This window comes from Lethenteron reissneri, chromosome 10, assembly GCF_015708825.2.
Source record: "Lethenteron reissneri isolate LAM-NWPU_2019-01 chromosome 10, ASM1570882v1, whole genome shotgun sequence".
Taxonomy (NCBI): Eukaryota; Metazoa; Chordata; class Hyperoartia; order Petromyzontiformes; family Petromyzontidae; genus Lethenteron; species Lethenteron reissneri.
Genome location: NC_083788.1, coordinates 12,519,939 through 12,534,478, shown reverse-complemented (window position 1 = coordinate 12,534,478; position 14,540 = coordinate 12,519,939). Strand labels below are relative to the sequence as shown.

The 14,540-nt window shown below is 55.1% G+C and overlaps 1 protein-coding gene across 1 annotated transcript in view; it reads left to right on the top strand.

The window, feature by feature from the left end:
• The window catches only part of LOC133340739 (protein sidekick-2-like), a 166,214-nt gene that overhangs the window by 70,503 nt on the left and 81,171 nt on the right, over positions 1-14,540 (top strand). Inside the window, exon 5 of the mRNA XM_061549129.1 lies at positions 4,671-4,804. Within this exon, the coding sequence (XP_061405113.1) occupies positions 4,671-4,804 (134 nt within the window). The remainder of the gene's footprint in view (positions 1-4,670; positions 4,805-14,540) is intronic.

Below are 14,540 nucleotides of genomic sequence, written 5' to 3'. Positions count from 1 at the left end.
TTCCAGCATCTTTTTCCCTCGTTCTGTACACCGTTGAGAGGAGAGGGAGGGAAGGGATAGGGGGGGTCCTGCTCCCTGTTCCATGCCCACTGCCGTGCCCCCCCCCCCCCGCTAGCGCTGTTATGTTGAACGCAAAGGTAAAACATTCCCATCGCTCCATCTCCACGGAGCGATGGATGAGGGTGGTGCTCAGCGGACATCGAAGCGTCGCGGGGAAACCGCGAGCGATGTCGTGGCGGCTCGGGGAGGCCTTCATCCAGCAGCGGATCGACCATGGCCGATGATGATGATGAAGGAGGAGGAGGAGCATTACACATGCACAATTATTCGATCTCAACTACGAGGTTGTCGGTTCACACGTTTGAAAGCTCGCGTTCACAGTCCCAATCGACTGCAATCGTCGCCCGTACACATTCACGTGGCGGCGTTGTAGAGTGGGGGGTGGAGAAGGGTGGTGGGTGGTGGGGGGGGTTATGGTGGGGGGGTAATGGTGGGGGGGGTGATTGTGGGGGGCGGGGTGATCTTTACGAGGTTTAATTGGAGCCCGAGGTGATTAGTGGCGTGGGAGGCGGTCACGTGGGGTCCGCACGCCAGCCAAGAGGAGCGGCTCCTACCCTGCGTCTCCCCCTCTCGCCTGTCCCGCTGAGTGTCTCACTCTCTGTCTCAGTGTATCTGTCTCGCTGAGTGTCTCACTCTCTGTCTCAGTGTCTCTGTCTCAGTGTCTCTGTCTCACTGACTGTCCCACTGAGTGTCTCACTGTCTCTGTCTCACTCTCTATCCCACTGAGTCCCCCACTGAGTATCTCACTGTCTCTGTGTCTCACTGTCTCTATCCCACTGAGTGTCTCACTGAGTGTCTCACTGTCTCAGTGTCTGTCCCACTGAGTCTCCCACTGAGTGTCTCACTGTCTCTGTCTCAGTGTATCTGTCCCACTGAGTATCTCACTGAGTGTCTCACTCTCTCTCTCCCACTGTCTCTGTCTCAGTGTCTCTGTCTCACTGTCTATCTCACTGAGTGTCTCACTCTCTCTGTCTCACTGTCTCTGTCTCAGTGTCTCTGTCTCACTGTCTATCTCACTGAGTGTCTCACTCTCTCTGTCTCACTGTCTCTGTCTCAGTGTCTCTGTCTCACTGTCTATCTCACTGAGTGTCTGTCTCCGCGCCTCTACGGCATCACTGTGTCTGGCTGTCTCTCACGCCTGTCCCTTTGCACCACGGCCAGGATCGCCGTCTCACTCTCTTGTCCCTCTCACTGTGTGTCCGTCTCTCCCACTGACTGCCCCCTCGCCCGTGTCTCTACCCCGGGATTATCTGTCTCTCGTTCTGCCTGTCCATCAGTCTGACAAACACCGCCACCCCCCAACTCAGCACAGCCCACTCAACCCCCATCTCTCTCTCACACACACACATACATCACGGCACCAGCGGGACCCTTTCAAACCATCCACTGTGCGTCCTTCCCGCAGCGCGCACTTTATGATCGCTCGTTTGAAACTCACTTTTAGCCGAGCGAATGCGACTCCTCGAGATTATTAGCGCCGCAAAGTGAAAGATTCCGCCTTTCCTACACACCCCCTGTACGATGCCAGGGGTTTTGTGTTTTGTGTTTGGAAGGAGGCTGCACGTGCTGTTGGCAGATACCTCCTGGAGACCACCACTGGTAAACGAGGGACTTTGTCATTCAAACCCAGTGGCGATGTTTGCGCGTCGCGGTAGGTACTCATTTAAGGCTGGGGTGACCTACAGAAGGCCCAGAACCGGTGTGTGCACAGGCACACACACGGACGCACGCACACACGGACACACCACGGTCACACACGCACACACACGCACACACACGAAATACAAAGATCCCCCGTATAGCCTTAACAGACTGTAGGGGCAAGTGCTGTTAGCGAGCATCTATGAAGGCCGGAACGGTACACGAGGGGGTGGGTGGCCAGCACCACGACCGACCGCCTTTGTCTCCCCAGTGGCGATGTTTACACACCGCACCAGGTCCTCATTTGTGACAGAGTCGACCTAGGGGAGGCCCAGGACCGGTTCAGACAATCGTCACTGGCATTGGCCGTGAGTGGGAATCGAACCCGGATCGCCGGGTTCGCCGCGCAGCGCGCTAACCGCTACACTACCGCTCCCCACACGCGCACACACACACGGTCACACACACACACGGTCACACACACACACGGTCACACACACACACGGTCACACACACACACGGTCACACGCGCACACACACACGGTCACACACACACACACACACGTTCACACACACACACACACGGTCACACACACACACGGTCACACACACACACGGTCACACACACACACACGTTCACACACACACACGGTCACACACACACACACACGCGTCGCTATACTTGACGTAGAGTAGCGTGCGCAGAGATCTCGCCGCGTCGCTGCCCTCTCGGCTGCCGGGCGCTGTCGAGCGCTCTTCCACACATTACACAAACATCACAAGCCAGCAATTCCAATTCGTCATCATCATCATCAGCAGTCAAATAATCATGATGATCATAATGCCTCTCCTACGGCTGCTGCCATACGTACGCACGTAGCGGTGGTGGTAGCGGTGGTGGCATTTTAAATGTAATTTACATTGCGTGTTTGTGTTGATGTGAGAAGGCCAGCGAGCTCTGGGTGCACTTAAACGAAATCGCGTGATGGATTTGAAACGCGACGTCAAATCGCAGTGCGGTTGATAAGCAGCAGCGGCATGGACTGAGCATCATGGGACCTCATTTGCCAGTACCAAAATATGATAATGGGTTTTTCCCCTTTTTTCTGGCAACAAAAACAGGTGTTAAGATGTTAAAACACCAAACTGAAACCTTTTACAAGGAATCATGTCTGCATTAACCACAATGCTTGTGGTCAGAATGCAAACAAAAAAACACGCTCTGATAATATATGCATTGTCCTTGAAACTGATTGGTCCACGCCTGAGATAGCTTTCTTTTGAGCCTCGTCTCAAACGGTGTTAGACCAGGGGAAAAGCCTATTATCATATTTTGGTACTGGCAAAGGAGGTCCCATGATGTAGCTGCTCTCCCCCAGCCCTCATTACTCTGATAGCGCATTGTCTTTGTGCTGTGTACGCCTTTTGGCGTCCTCTGGTCTAACACCGTTTGAGACGAGGCTCAAAAGAAAGCTGTCTCAGGCGTGGACCAATCAGTTTCAAAGGCAATGCATATATTATCAGAGTATGTTTTTTGTTTGCATTCTGACGACAAGCATTGTGGTTAATGCTGACATGATTCCTTGTAAAAAGGTTTCAGTTTGGTGTTTAAACATCTAAACACAGCTGTTTTTGTTGCCAGAAAAAAGGGGAAATCCTATTCTCATTTACTGAGCAGTTCGCGTTTCTCTCCATCTCTAACCCCCGCTGCCACTATCTAGAAAAACAAAATCTTGAAACAATAACAACAAGATAATATAATCTTGAATCTCAGTCTCTAATTTGTTGTCACAGTGGGGGTCGCTGTGCTCAGAACGGTGGCAACGCGAAACGCAGCTGCGCAGTGTTCGCGCCTCGCTCCCGTAGACATACAGAGAGAGAGAGATGTGTGTGTGTGTGTGTATGCGCATGCACCGTACGTTGAACTTCGTTCGCACCGTTCGTAGCCAACCCGTGCTAATCGGTGGTGCGGGGGGTGGACGGACAACGAACAGATGATAGAGAGACACAGAGACACGGAAATAGTGGGAACGACTCAGAGACAGAGAGAGGGAACGACTCAGAGACACAGAGAGAGGGAATGACTCAGAGACACAGAGAGAGGGAACGACTCAGAGACACAGAGACACAGAGAGAAAGGGAACGACTCAGAGACAGAGAGAGAGAACGACTCAGAGACACAGAGAGAGGGAACGACTCAGAGACACCGAGAGAAAGGGAACGACTCAGAGACAGAGAGAGAGAACGACTCAGAGACACAGAGAGAGGGAACGACTCAGAGACACCGAGAGAAAGGGAACGACTCAGAGACACAGAGAAAGAGGGAACGACTCAGAGACAGAGAGAGAGGGAACAACTCAGAAACACAGAGAGAGGGAATGACTCAGAGAACGACAGGAGGAGTGAACCGCAGACGAGCGAGAAGGCGGCAGCAGTAACCACGCGGTGAGTAGCCGGCGCTACCGACGATTGCCCCGTGCTCTGCGATCCTCGATCTATAAAGATATTTTTCGGCCAAATGAACACGTGCGAGTAAATCGGAGCACTCTGGGAAGAAAACAAAAAACAAAAACTCCATGCGAACGAGCGAGCGAGGGGGCAACATTCGATCCCACGCACATGGAACCGATGGAGATGAGTCGACACTTTGCCGTGCCGCTTTCTCCTGGCGAGCGAGGGTCCCGGCTCCGTCACCTCGACGTCCCGACGGGTAGGAAGGGAGTCTGGGCACGACCCACCAACCCCGCCGCCGCTTCTGCCTGCGAACGCGGCTGCACTGCATGCCCATGGACGGTGATGATCAGAAACTGAATGTTTATTTATCCCGGAGGAATCCGATGAGCTGCAAAGCTGTTTTTTTGTGTGTCACCACATGTCCAGCATTGATGCCCTTTTCTGTGCGTCAATTATTCCTTTTGCTATACCCCCTCCTAACCCCCCCCCACCCTACCCCCAACACTCCCTCGCAGGGCCATCACTCACGACAGTCGCCTCGTGGTGATGGCGATGTCCGGAGGCGAGGCGGGCACCTACCGAGCGCACATCCTCAACGAGCGCAACGGGGAGGTGCGCGCCGGCCCGGCCACCGTGGTCACCCTGGGCGGTAGGGACTTCACGGCGCGCACGGCACGACCGCCTGCACAGCAACGGCACTCGCCTGTCACCTGTACAGCAGCACACCTGTGGAGCAGAACATGTGCTGCTCACCTGTACAGCAACACACCTGTGGAGCAGAACACGTGCTGCTCACCTGTACAGCAACACACCTGTAGAGCAGAACACGTGCTGCTCACCTGTACAGCAGCACACCTGTGGAGTAGAACACGTGCTCACCTGTACAGCAGCACACCTGTGGAGTAGAACACGTGCTCACCTGTACAGCAGCACACCTGTGGAGTAGAGCACGTGCTCACCTGTACAATGGAACACCTGTGGAGCAGAACACGTGCTCACCTGAACAGCAACACACCTGTAGAGCAGAACACGTGCTCACCTGTACAATGGAACACCTGTGGAGCAGAACACGTGCTCACCTGAACAGCAACACACCTGTAGAGCAGAACACGTGTGTAACGATACAGCATCACACCTGTTCACCTGTACAATGGCACACGTGGAGAGTAGAACACCTGTTCACGTGTACAACGGCACACCTGTAGAGCAGAACACGTGGGTAACGGCACAGCTGCACACCTGTTCACCTGTACAACGGCACACGTGGAGAGTAGAACACGTGTTCACCTGTACAACGGCACACGTGGAGAGTAGAACACGTGAGTAACAGCACAGCATCACACCTGTTCACCTGTACAACGGCACACGTGGAGAGTAGAACACGTGTTCACCTGTACAACGGCACACGTGGAGAGTAGAACACGTGAGTAACAGCACAGCATCACACCTGTTCACCTGTACAACGGCACACGTGGAGAGTAGAACACGTGTTCACCTGTACAACGGCACACGTGGAGAGTAGAACACGTGAGTAACAGCACAGCATCACACCTGTTCACCTGTACAACGGCACACCTGTAGAGTAGAACACGTGTTCACCTGTACAACGGCACACGTGTAGAGCAGAACACGTGTGTAACGATACAGCATCACACCTGTTCACCTGTACAACGGCACACATGTAGAGTAGAACACCTGTTCACCTGTACAATGGCACACCTGTTAACGCGGCATCCCGCGCGTGTACTCGCGAGAGACGCTGGGACTCACCGCGGGAGAGGGAATAACGACAGGGAGGAGATGGAGAGAGATGGATGGATAGAGGAGGGATGGAGGGAGGGGGATACTGTTGGTCCCCCCCCCCCCCCCGCAGATAGATGATATCACAGTGGAGGGTGGGGTGGGAATCGTCGATGTGATTTAAAATCGGAAAGAACCCCGTTCTGGGACCTCCCTTGAAGCGGCGAGGCGCGCAGAGAAGGGGGGAGGGGCGGGAGCGGGAGGGGGGTTCCAGGAAATCGGATTTATTTATTTATTTTCTCCCTCTCGCGCGCCTCTGTGGGGGAGCAGAGGAGGATGTCGGGAGGTTGAGGGAGGAGGGCGAAGTAAGAGGATGGATGGGGGGCAGGGGATGAAAGAGGGAGGATGGATGGAGGAGGAGGTGGTAGTGGGGAGGATGGATGGAGGGAGCCGGTGTGGGGGATCGGAGAGAGGGGGGGGGAGGGGGGGAGGGAGCGGAGGGAGAGGGAGCAGGTCGGAGGGAGGGTGGAGGAGGGAGAGGGGAGGAGGGAGGGGAGTGGAGGGAGGAGGGAAAGGGAGCAGGTAGGAGGGAGGGGGGAGGAGGGAGGGGGGAGGAGGGAGAGGAGAGGGGGGAGAGGGGAGGGGGAGAGGGGAGGGGGGAGGGGAGCGCAGGGAGAAGGGAGAGGGAGCAGGTAGGAGGGAGGGGGGAAGGGAGGGAGAAGGGAGTTGGGAGAGGGAAAGGGGGGGGGGGACGGAGGGAGAGGGAGCAGGTAGGAGGGAGGGGGGAGGAGGAGGGAGAAGGGAGTTGGGAGAGGGAAAGGGGGGGGGGGGGAACGTAGGGAGAGGGAGCAGGTAGGAGGGAGGGGGGAGGAGGAAGAGGAGAGGAGGGAGATGGGAGGGGGTAAAGGATAGAGGGGAGGGAGGTGAATCGGATCAGATGAGATCAGGATCCTCGCTCGCGCAGTTCCGGGGTCGTGGTGAGAGTCCCCGCTGTGTGAGCGCACGGCGTGGACTCGCACCCCCTACCGAACCAGTGCCGGATAAAGCGAGTGCGGGGCCTGTAGCATATGTCGTTATAAAGGGGCCCTAAAATAAAATTTTAAAAACACGTAAATATTAAAACACAATTTTTTTTACTTGCATAGTAAAGTAATTGTTTTTTATCATTTGCTATACGGCCAGATAATACGACAAATCGCTAACCTTAAACACCCGGTCGTTCATAAAAGTTGAAAGCAGTATAGTACTATAGTAATAGAACAAGTGCAGAATCACTGAACCGGAATTGATAGCTTGAAAGATTTTAGCGCGGGGCCCTTGAAAGTTCGAGGCCCGTAACTACTACAATATGTGTAGTAGCTACTTGTGTAGCTACTACACATGTGTAGCTACTACAATATGTCGCTACTTTAGCTACGAGGATCATCCGGCACGGCTCAGAACCCGCCTCGCATCGCGATACAATTATCACGATTTAGTGTCCCGACTCGATTCAAGTGGCTGCAAAGATGGGCGGGGGTGGTATCACGTGAGTCAATAACATAGAACATTTCCGATTCGAAAACATAGAAAAATCTTACACACGCGACTCCATCGGCGTACACTCCACGCTGTGTGCCACCACGTGATGGTGTCACGTGGCGCTCATTCATCTCGTCGCAGCAGGGGGGGGGGCGGGGGAGTTGTGGAGACGTGGGGGGGGGGGTGCGGGGGCTTCAACAGGAGGAGGTTGAGGAGGTGGAGGGGGGTAGGAGGAGGAGGAGGAGGGGGGGATAGGAGGGGGGCGGGAGCGCTCACTTATATCACACGTGGGGGGGGGGGGGGGGTGATCACCGCTCCCCAGTGCAGTAGCAGTGCGCGTGGTGATGTTGCGAGCAGCGCATCCCGCCTCTCAACGCGCCACGTGTGCCAGTGAGTGTCACTCCAGCAGACAGAGAGAGGCAGTGAGTGTCACTCCAGCAGACAGAGAGAGAGAGAGTCCGTGCCAGTGAGTGTCACTCCAGCAGACAGAGAGAGGTCGTGTCAGTGAGTGTCACTCCAGCAGACAGAGAGAGGGAGAGTCAGTGCCAGTGAGTGTCACTCCAGCAGACAGACAGAGAGACAGACAGTGTCAGTGAGTGTCACTCCAGCAGACAGACAGAGACAGAGAGAGAGGCCGTATCAGTGAGTGTCACTCCAGCAGACAGAGAGAGGTCGTGTCAGTGAGTGTCACTCCAGCAGACAGAGAGAGGGAGAGTCAGTGCCAGTGAGTGTCACTCCAGCAGACAGACAGAGAGACAGACAGTGTCAGTGAGTGTCACTCCAGCAGACAGACAGAGACAGAGAGAGAGGCCGTATCAGTGAGTGTCACTCCAGCAGACAGACAGACAGAGAGAGAGAAAGTACCAGTGAGTGTCACTCCAGCAGACAGACAGAGAGAGAGTCAGTGCCAGTGTGTGTCACTCCAGCAGACAGAGAGACAGTGTCAGTGAGTGTCACTCCAGCAGACAGACAGAGAGAGAGACAGTGTCAGTGAGTGTCACTCCAGCAGACAGACAGAGAGAGAGAGTCAGTGCAAGTGTGTGTCACTCCAGCAGACAGACATACAGAGAGAGAGGGCAGTGTGCTGGTATTGTGGCGGGTTTAGATATTCTCTACGCGCGCGGGGAATCGTGCAAAAGTGCCCGCGTCTTGCAACGGTCTGCGGCTCTTAAGTTATTAGCCGCTGAAGTTTGCAATTTAGTGCGGATTTCCGAGGATTGCCACGGATTTGTACGGAGTGTGCGGCCCTTGGCAGAGTTTCTCAGCCCCCCCCCCGCCCACCCCCCCCAGCCCCCCTCGCCCCCCAACCTGATCCTCCTGCCTCCCTTCTGCACCCCGATCCTCCCCTGAAATTAAATACACTTCCCCTACAACAAGGCCCTGGCTCATCTCCCGCGTTCGCATCGCTCCCTCTCCAACACAAGGCACAGACAAAGGTCCCCCGTATAGCCTTCCGCAGACCTTTTTGGGGCAAGTGCTGCCGGCGAGTATCAACCTCGTGTCTCGAGACTGCCTCGTGTCTCGAGACTGCCTCGTGTCTCGAGACTGCGATCGATTCTGCGGACTCCCTCGCCGCGTGTCTATAGACGGCGTCGTGTTCGCGTCTCCAGACCCAAGTTGTTATCGTGACACGCGGAGTCTCTCGTATTACTCAGCGCACAGCCTCCATGTGACCCTGGCGAGTGGCCCAGGCTCTCGGCGCGATGTACCCCATTCAATTAAAGGCAACGATTAAATTACACCCCAGTCGATTCAATTAAACTCGGCGCGGAGATTGATGCGACGTGCGCGTGGGGACGCGGCTGTGTTCGGGCGCCGGTTGGGATGAGACGCAGAGGCGTGCAGACACTCACAGACCAGACACACGACACACACAGACACACGCCACACAGACACACACAGACACACACAGACAACAACAACAGCAGCAACAGCAGACATTCGCCACGAAGTGACGGTGACGTCACCACGGCGCCTGTGCCAGGCTAGGTGCTCTTTGATGCCACGTGAAGTGTCGATGGCTCGCCGAAAGGAGGTCACGGGGCAGACCCGGGTGCCATGGGTTGACTGACTGAGATGCCTCCCAGATGCGCCACCTGTGCCCCCTACTGTGCCAACTCGCAGAGTTTTATCTGACCGGCGCTCCGCTCGATGTTGTGAGCGTCGCTGTTCTGCCCTCCGTTGTTTTTTGGAGGGCGGCTACCTCCAATAACGCAGCAGCAGCGTCCTTCACGAGCCTTCTCCAGAGACACCGCGGTTACCAGTAATCGACAAATCCACTCAGCTCCACATCCTCCTGTACCACATCAGCTCCATCTTTTCTCCACCCCGTGCCGCGCCCGTTTAGCCCCCTCTATCCGGCCAAACAGAATCGTCTTGGACATGCGGTGGCTGGGCACACACACACACATGCATCCTGTCTGGTAGGTAGGCATGCAGGCAAACACATCCACAGACAGACAGACAGATCCGCAGACAGCACGACGAGCACCGGCAGGGATTAAAACGGGCAGACAGCCAGGCACTTCTACAAGCACAGACAAGCAGAGAGAGAGATACAATCACACCCACAGTGAGACATGCAGGCAGCGTGTCTGTGCGTGGGAGGGTGTGGGGTTATACGTGCGGAGCGGGCGGCGTGCCGCGCTACGGACCGCGGCAACCCGAGTTCGATTCCCGCTCACGGTCAATACCAGTGACGATTATCTGAAGCGGTCCTGGGCATCCTCCCCTAGGTCGACTCAGCCTCAAATGAGTATCTGGAGCTGTGTGTAAAATCATCGCCACTGGGGAGACAAAGGCGGTCGGGCGTGGTGCTCGCCACCCACCGCCCTGGTGTGCCGTTCCGGCCTTCATAGGTGCTCGCTAACAGCACTTGCCCCCATCGTCTGTTCAGGCTATACGGGGGATCTTTGTTTGGTGTGTGGCATGGGCAGGCGAGGAGAGTTGGCTGGGTCACATTGCCCGCAAGCCCCAAGCAGCTTCTGTTTGGCCGGATGGAGGGGGGCTACACGGGCGTGGAACGGACTAGAGAAGAGATGGAGCTGATGTGGTACGGGAGGATGTGGAGCTGAGTGCACTTGCCGATGACCGCTACGAGCGGTGTCAAGATCGGCCTCTATGGAAGAGGAGGAGGAGGCTCGTGAAGCACTCTGCTGCCACTGGGCAGTTAGAGGCAGTCGCCCTCCGACGACAACGGAGGGCGGAGGAACTCCGCTCACAACAACGAGCGGAGCGCTGGGTGGCTAAAACACAGCGAGCGTTCGCTCGGCTAAACCGCAGCGAGGCGGCGCAGTGCGGAGCACAGGTGGCGAATCGGCCACTCATCTCAGTCAGTCAACAAACCCATGGCACCTGGCCTGGGTCTGTTCCGTGACCTCCTGCGAGCAGCGGCAGCCGTCCACACTTCACACGTGGTGCGACCGCCAGAGTGTTTTTTTTACGTTTTGCAAATCGTCCCCACGTGGCCGCCATCCGCGCCGTCAGCACCCCGCCCCCCCTAAACCCTCTCCAGCCCCCCCGCCCTGCCACCACCACCGCCTCCTGCCCGTGCAGCCACGCGTGTTTCGCATCAAACGCTTCCATCGCTTTAATGTTTCAGTCGCCGCCGCTCATTACGCGACGGGAGGCGCGCTTTTCGTTGAGCCGCGCTCGTTAGTCTTGCTAAAGTCGGGGGGGGGGGGCTGGGTGTGGGGGGGGATCGTGGGTGGGGGGGGGGGCCTTCAGGAGACATAAACCCCATCCTCTCGGTCCGGGCGCTCTCCCTCTCTCTCTCTCCTCTCTCTCGTGACCAGTTACGCGTTTTGTTTTTCAGCCATAAAGGACGCTGTTGAGACTGCGCGAGGTTTAATTAATTGCTCGGAGGATTGGGGACACAATTTCACGCTTATTTAAAAAAAAACGTGTGCAATTGAAGAGAGAGAGCGAGGAGGAGGAGGAGGAGGGGGGGGACACGGGAGGGTGGCGTGGATGAGAAGATGCGGTGGGGCCCACCCATTCCACCCAGCGTGGCATCTCCGAGTGACGGCGGCGTGGTGCCGCGCGCTTTCTTGTCGAGTTCACGCGGCCGATCTCGTTTTTTGCCCCCGAATTATTCTTCGAAGAGAGCCCTAAAACGATCTGAAAGTTTCACACAACTGCCAGGGGGGGGGGGCGTAGGGGGGGGACGTAGGAGTGGGAGTTGAAGCTCGGGTTATTTTGTGCGCATTACAGCTACGGCTGACTGTGTGACCTTATTATTTTGTCTTCGTATACCGCACCCCGTGTCCCCTACCCTCAGCAACCTCCTCCCCCCCCCCCCCCCCCACTCTCTCTCCCCAGCCCCCTACCCTCCCCGCCCCCCCACACCGCGGCTCGATACTAATAATGCCATTGATTTGAGCGGTGAAGAAACCTCACACGGAGTCTCAAGACACCCGTTCAGAAGGAGTCCTCCTGCCCTGGGACGTTCCATCAATGCCGCGCTCCCACGAGTTTAGCTCCACGTGGACTGCTGGAGAGACGCCCCCCCCACTCCCCCCCCCCCCCACACCAACGTAATTCGAGGAGGTGGTAACGCTCATCACTGCCCAACTCCTCATTGGCCACACCTCGCAAGCCCCACGCCTACAACACCTGGCAAGCCCTCCCGTTGGCAGTGGTCACTCATGCAAGTGCCTGGCCAGGCCCGAGCCCGCTTAGCTTCTGAGATGCAACGAGGTCGTGGTTGTCGTTTGTTTTTGTTTTTGCTTGCGTGTGGGAAGTCAACGGTTGGTTTGTCTTATGGATTAACTCGGCCCCTGCCAGAGAAATGTGGAATTTCCACCACTGTCTCGTGGCCGTAAATAGGAGATCATCCACCGGGCCTCGTCTCTCTTGAGCCGGGCACGGCTTTTGGGGTTGTTGTTTTTGTCTTATCGTGAACGAGAGACACGGCAGATGCGTTATGAATACAAACTGTTTCGTAATACCCGCGTCGCGATCATCATCTTATTATCATTATACAAATGTGTTACCGTGGCGGCTCGCCGCGGGGAGGGGAGTGCAGCCAAGGATGTAATAATGCGACGGGGGAAGCGAGAAAGGGAATGGAGAGAAGGAACGAATGGGAAATAAGAGAATGAAGGGAGCGAAAGGGGAGGACGGGAGTCAGGAGGGATGGGGATCTGGAGGGAGAGAGGCTGGCTGCACCAGGGCCTCGCGATAGACGATGTCGGCAGCCACTGCGGAGGCGGCCTGCGCGCCACGAGGGCCATGTCGAGATTTTGACTTGAAGCTTTCGTGACTGCAGCAATTCATACGCTTTGGGTCTTTCGGTAAAGTCACGTAGATATATGAAAAATAATTGATCATTTATAAAGTATTATTTTTCATCTATCTACGCGACTTTACCGAAGGACCACAAAGAGGATGTGGAGATTGTGAGATGAGGAACCGTCCGGGACAGGGAGGCAGATGACCAGCAGCGGCAGCAGCAGCAGGAAGAAAGAGGGAGCGGTGGTGCAGAAGAGGGGAGGGGGGGGAGGAGGAAGAATTACCGGGCAAAGATTATAGTGATGGTGTTGGTGATGACATAGATGATGGTATGGATGATGATGATGATGATGATAATGGTAGTTAGAGTGATGTTCTTGATAATGAGTGTTCACGTGGTGGTCGTAGTGGTGGTGGTGATGGGGTAATGATGATGTTGGTATGAGGGTGACGGTAGTGATAATGATAGTCATGATGATAGTCATGATGATGATGATAGTCATGATGATGATAGTGGTGATGATGGTGATGATGACAGTGATGGTGATAGTGATGATAGTGATGATGGTGATGATGCTAGTGGTGATGATGGTGATGATGACAGTGATGATGATAGTGATGATAGTGATGATGGTGATTATGGTAGTGGTGATGATGGTGATGATGACAGTGTTGATGATGGTGATGATGGTAGTATTGATGATGGTGATGATGATGGTGATGATGAAAGTGGTGATGATGGTGATGATGCTCGTGGTGATGATGGTGATGATCGTAGTGTTGATGATGGTGATGTTATTGGTGATGATGGTAGTGTTAATGATGGTGATGATGATGGTGATGATGAAAGTGGTGATGATGGTGATGATGCTCGTGGTGATGATGGTGATGATCGTAATGTTGATGATGGTGATGATGCTCGTGGTGATGATGGTGATGATGATAGTGTTGATGATGGTGATGATGATGGTGATGATGATGGTGATGATGGTGATGATGGTGATGATGCTTGTGGTGATGATGGTGATGATGGTAGTGTTGATGATGGTGATGATGATGGTGATGATGGTGATGATGCTCGTGGTGATGATCGTAGTGTTGATGATGGTGTTGATGGTGATGATGCTCGTGGTGATGATGGTGATGATGGTAGTGTTGATGATGGTGATGATGCTCGTGGTGATGATGGTGATGATGGTAGTGTTGATGATGGTGATGATGCTCGTGGTGATGATGGTGATGATGGTAGTATTGATGATGGTGTTGATGATGGTGATGATGCTCGTGGTGATGATGGTGATGATGGTAGTGTTGATGATGGTGATGATGCTCGTGGTGATGATGGTGATGATGGTGATGATGGTAGTGTTGATGATGGTGATGATGCTCGTGGTGATGATGGTGATGATGGTGAGGGATTTAGTGGCGCGCGGCGCTCCCTGGACTGCCCCTCTCGCCGTAATTAACGCGCCTCTGCGCAGCGATCGCTCATTCATTTAATTAGATCCGCGACACTTCACCTTTGCTCTTTCTGGAATATAAAAAAAAGAATCCCTCGTGATGCCGAGGTGAGGAGTTGTGGTGGCGAAGTGGGGGCGGGGGAAGGTGGTGGTAGTGAGGGGGAGGGGATGAGAATGGGGATTCTGTCACATCTTGGGTCAGACCACAGTAGCTGGCCATGGTGACACTTCGTGCTGTAGATATACAATCGCTAACTCGGCTGCCGGCGTTCGCTCGCTCGCTCGCTCGCTCGCTCGTCCATCTGACCTCGGTTAACCCCGGGGCTCTCACAATCAGAGCTGGGGCCACGCGGGGTCACAGGTTCACGTCCCCTGCCCCAGGGACCACAGCCGTGAGTGAAGGAGAGGCGGGGTGGTTGGTGGGGGGTGGGA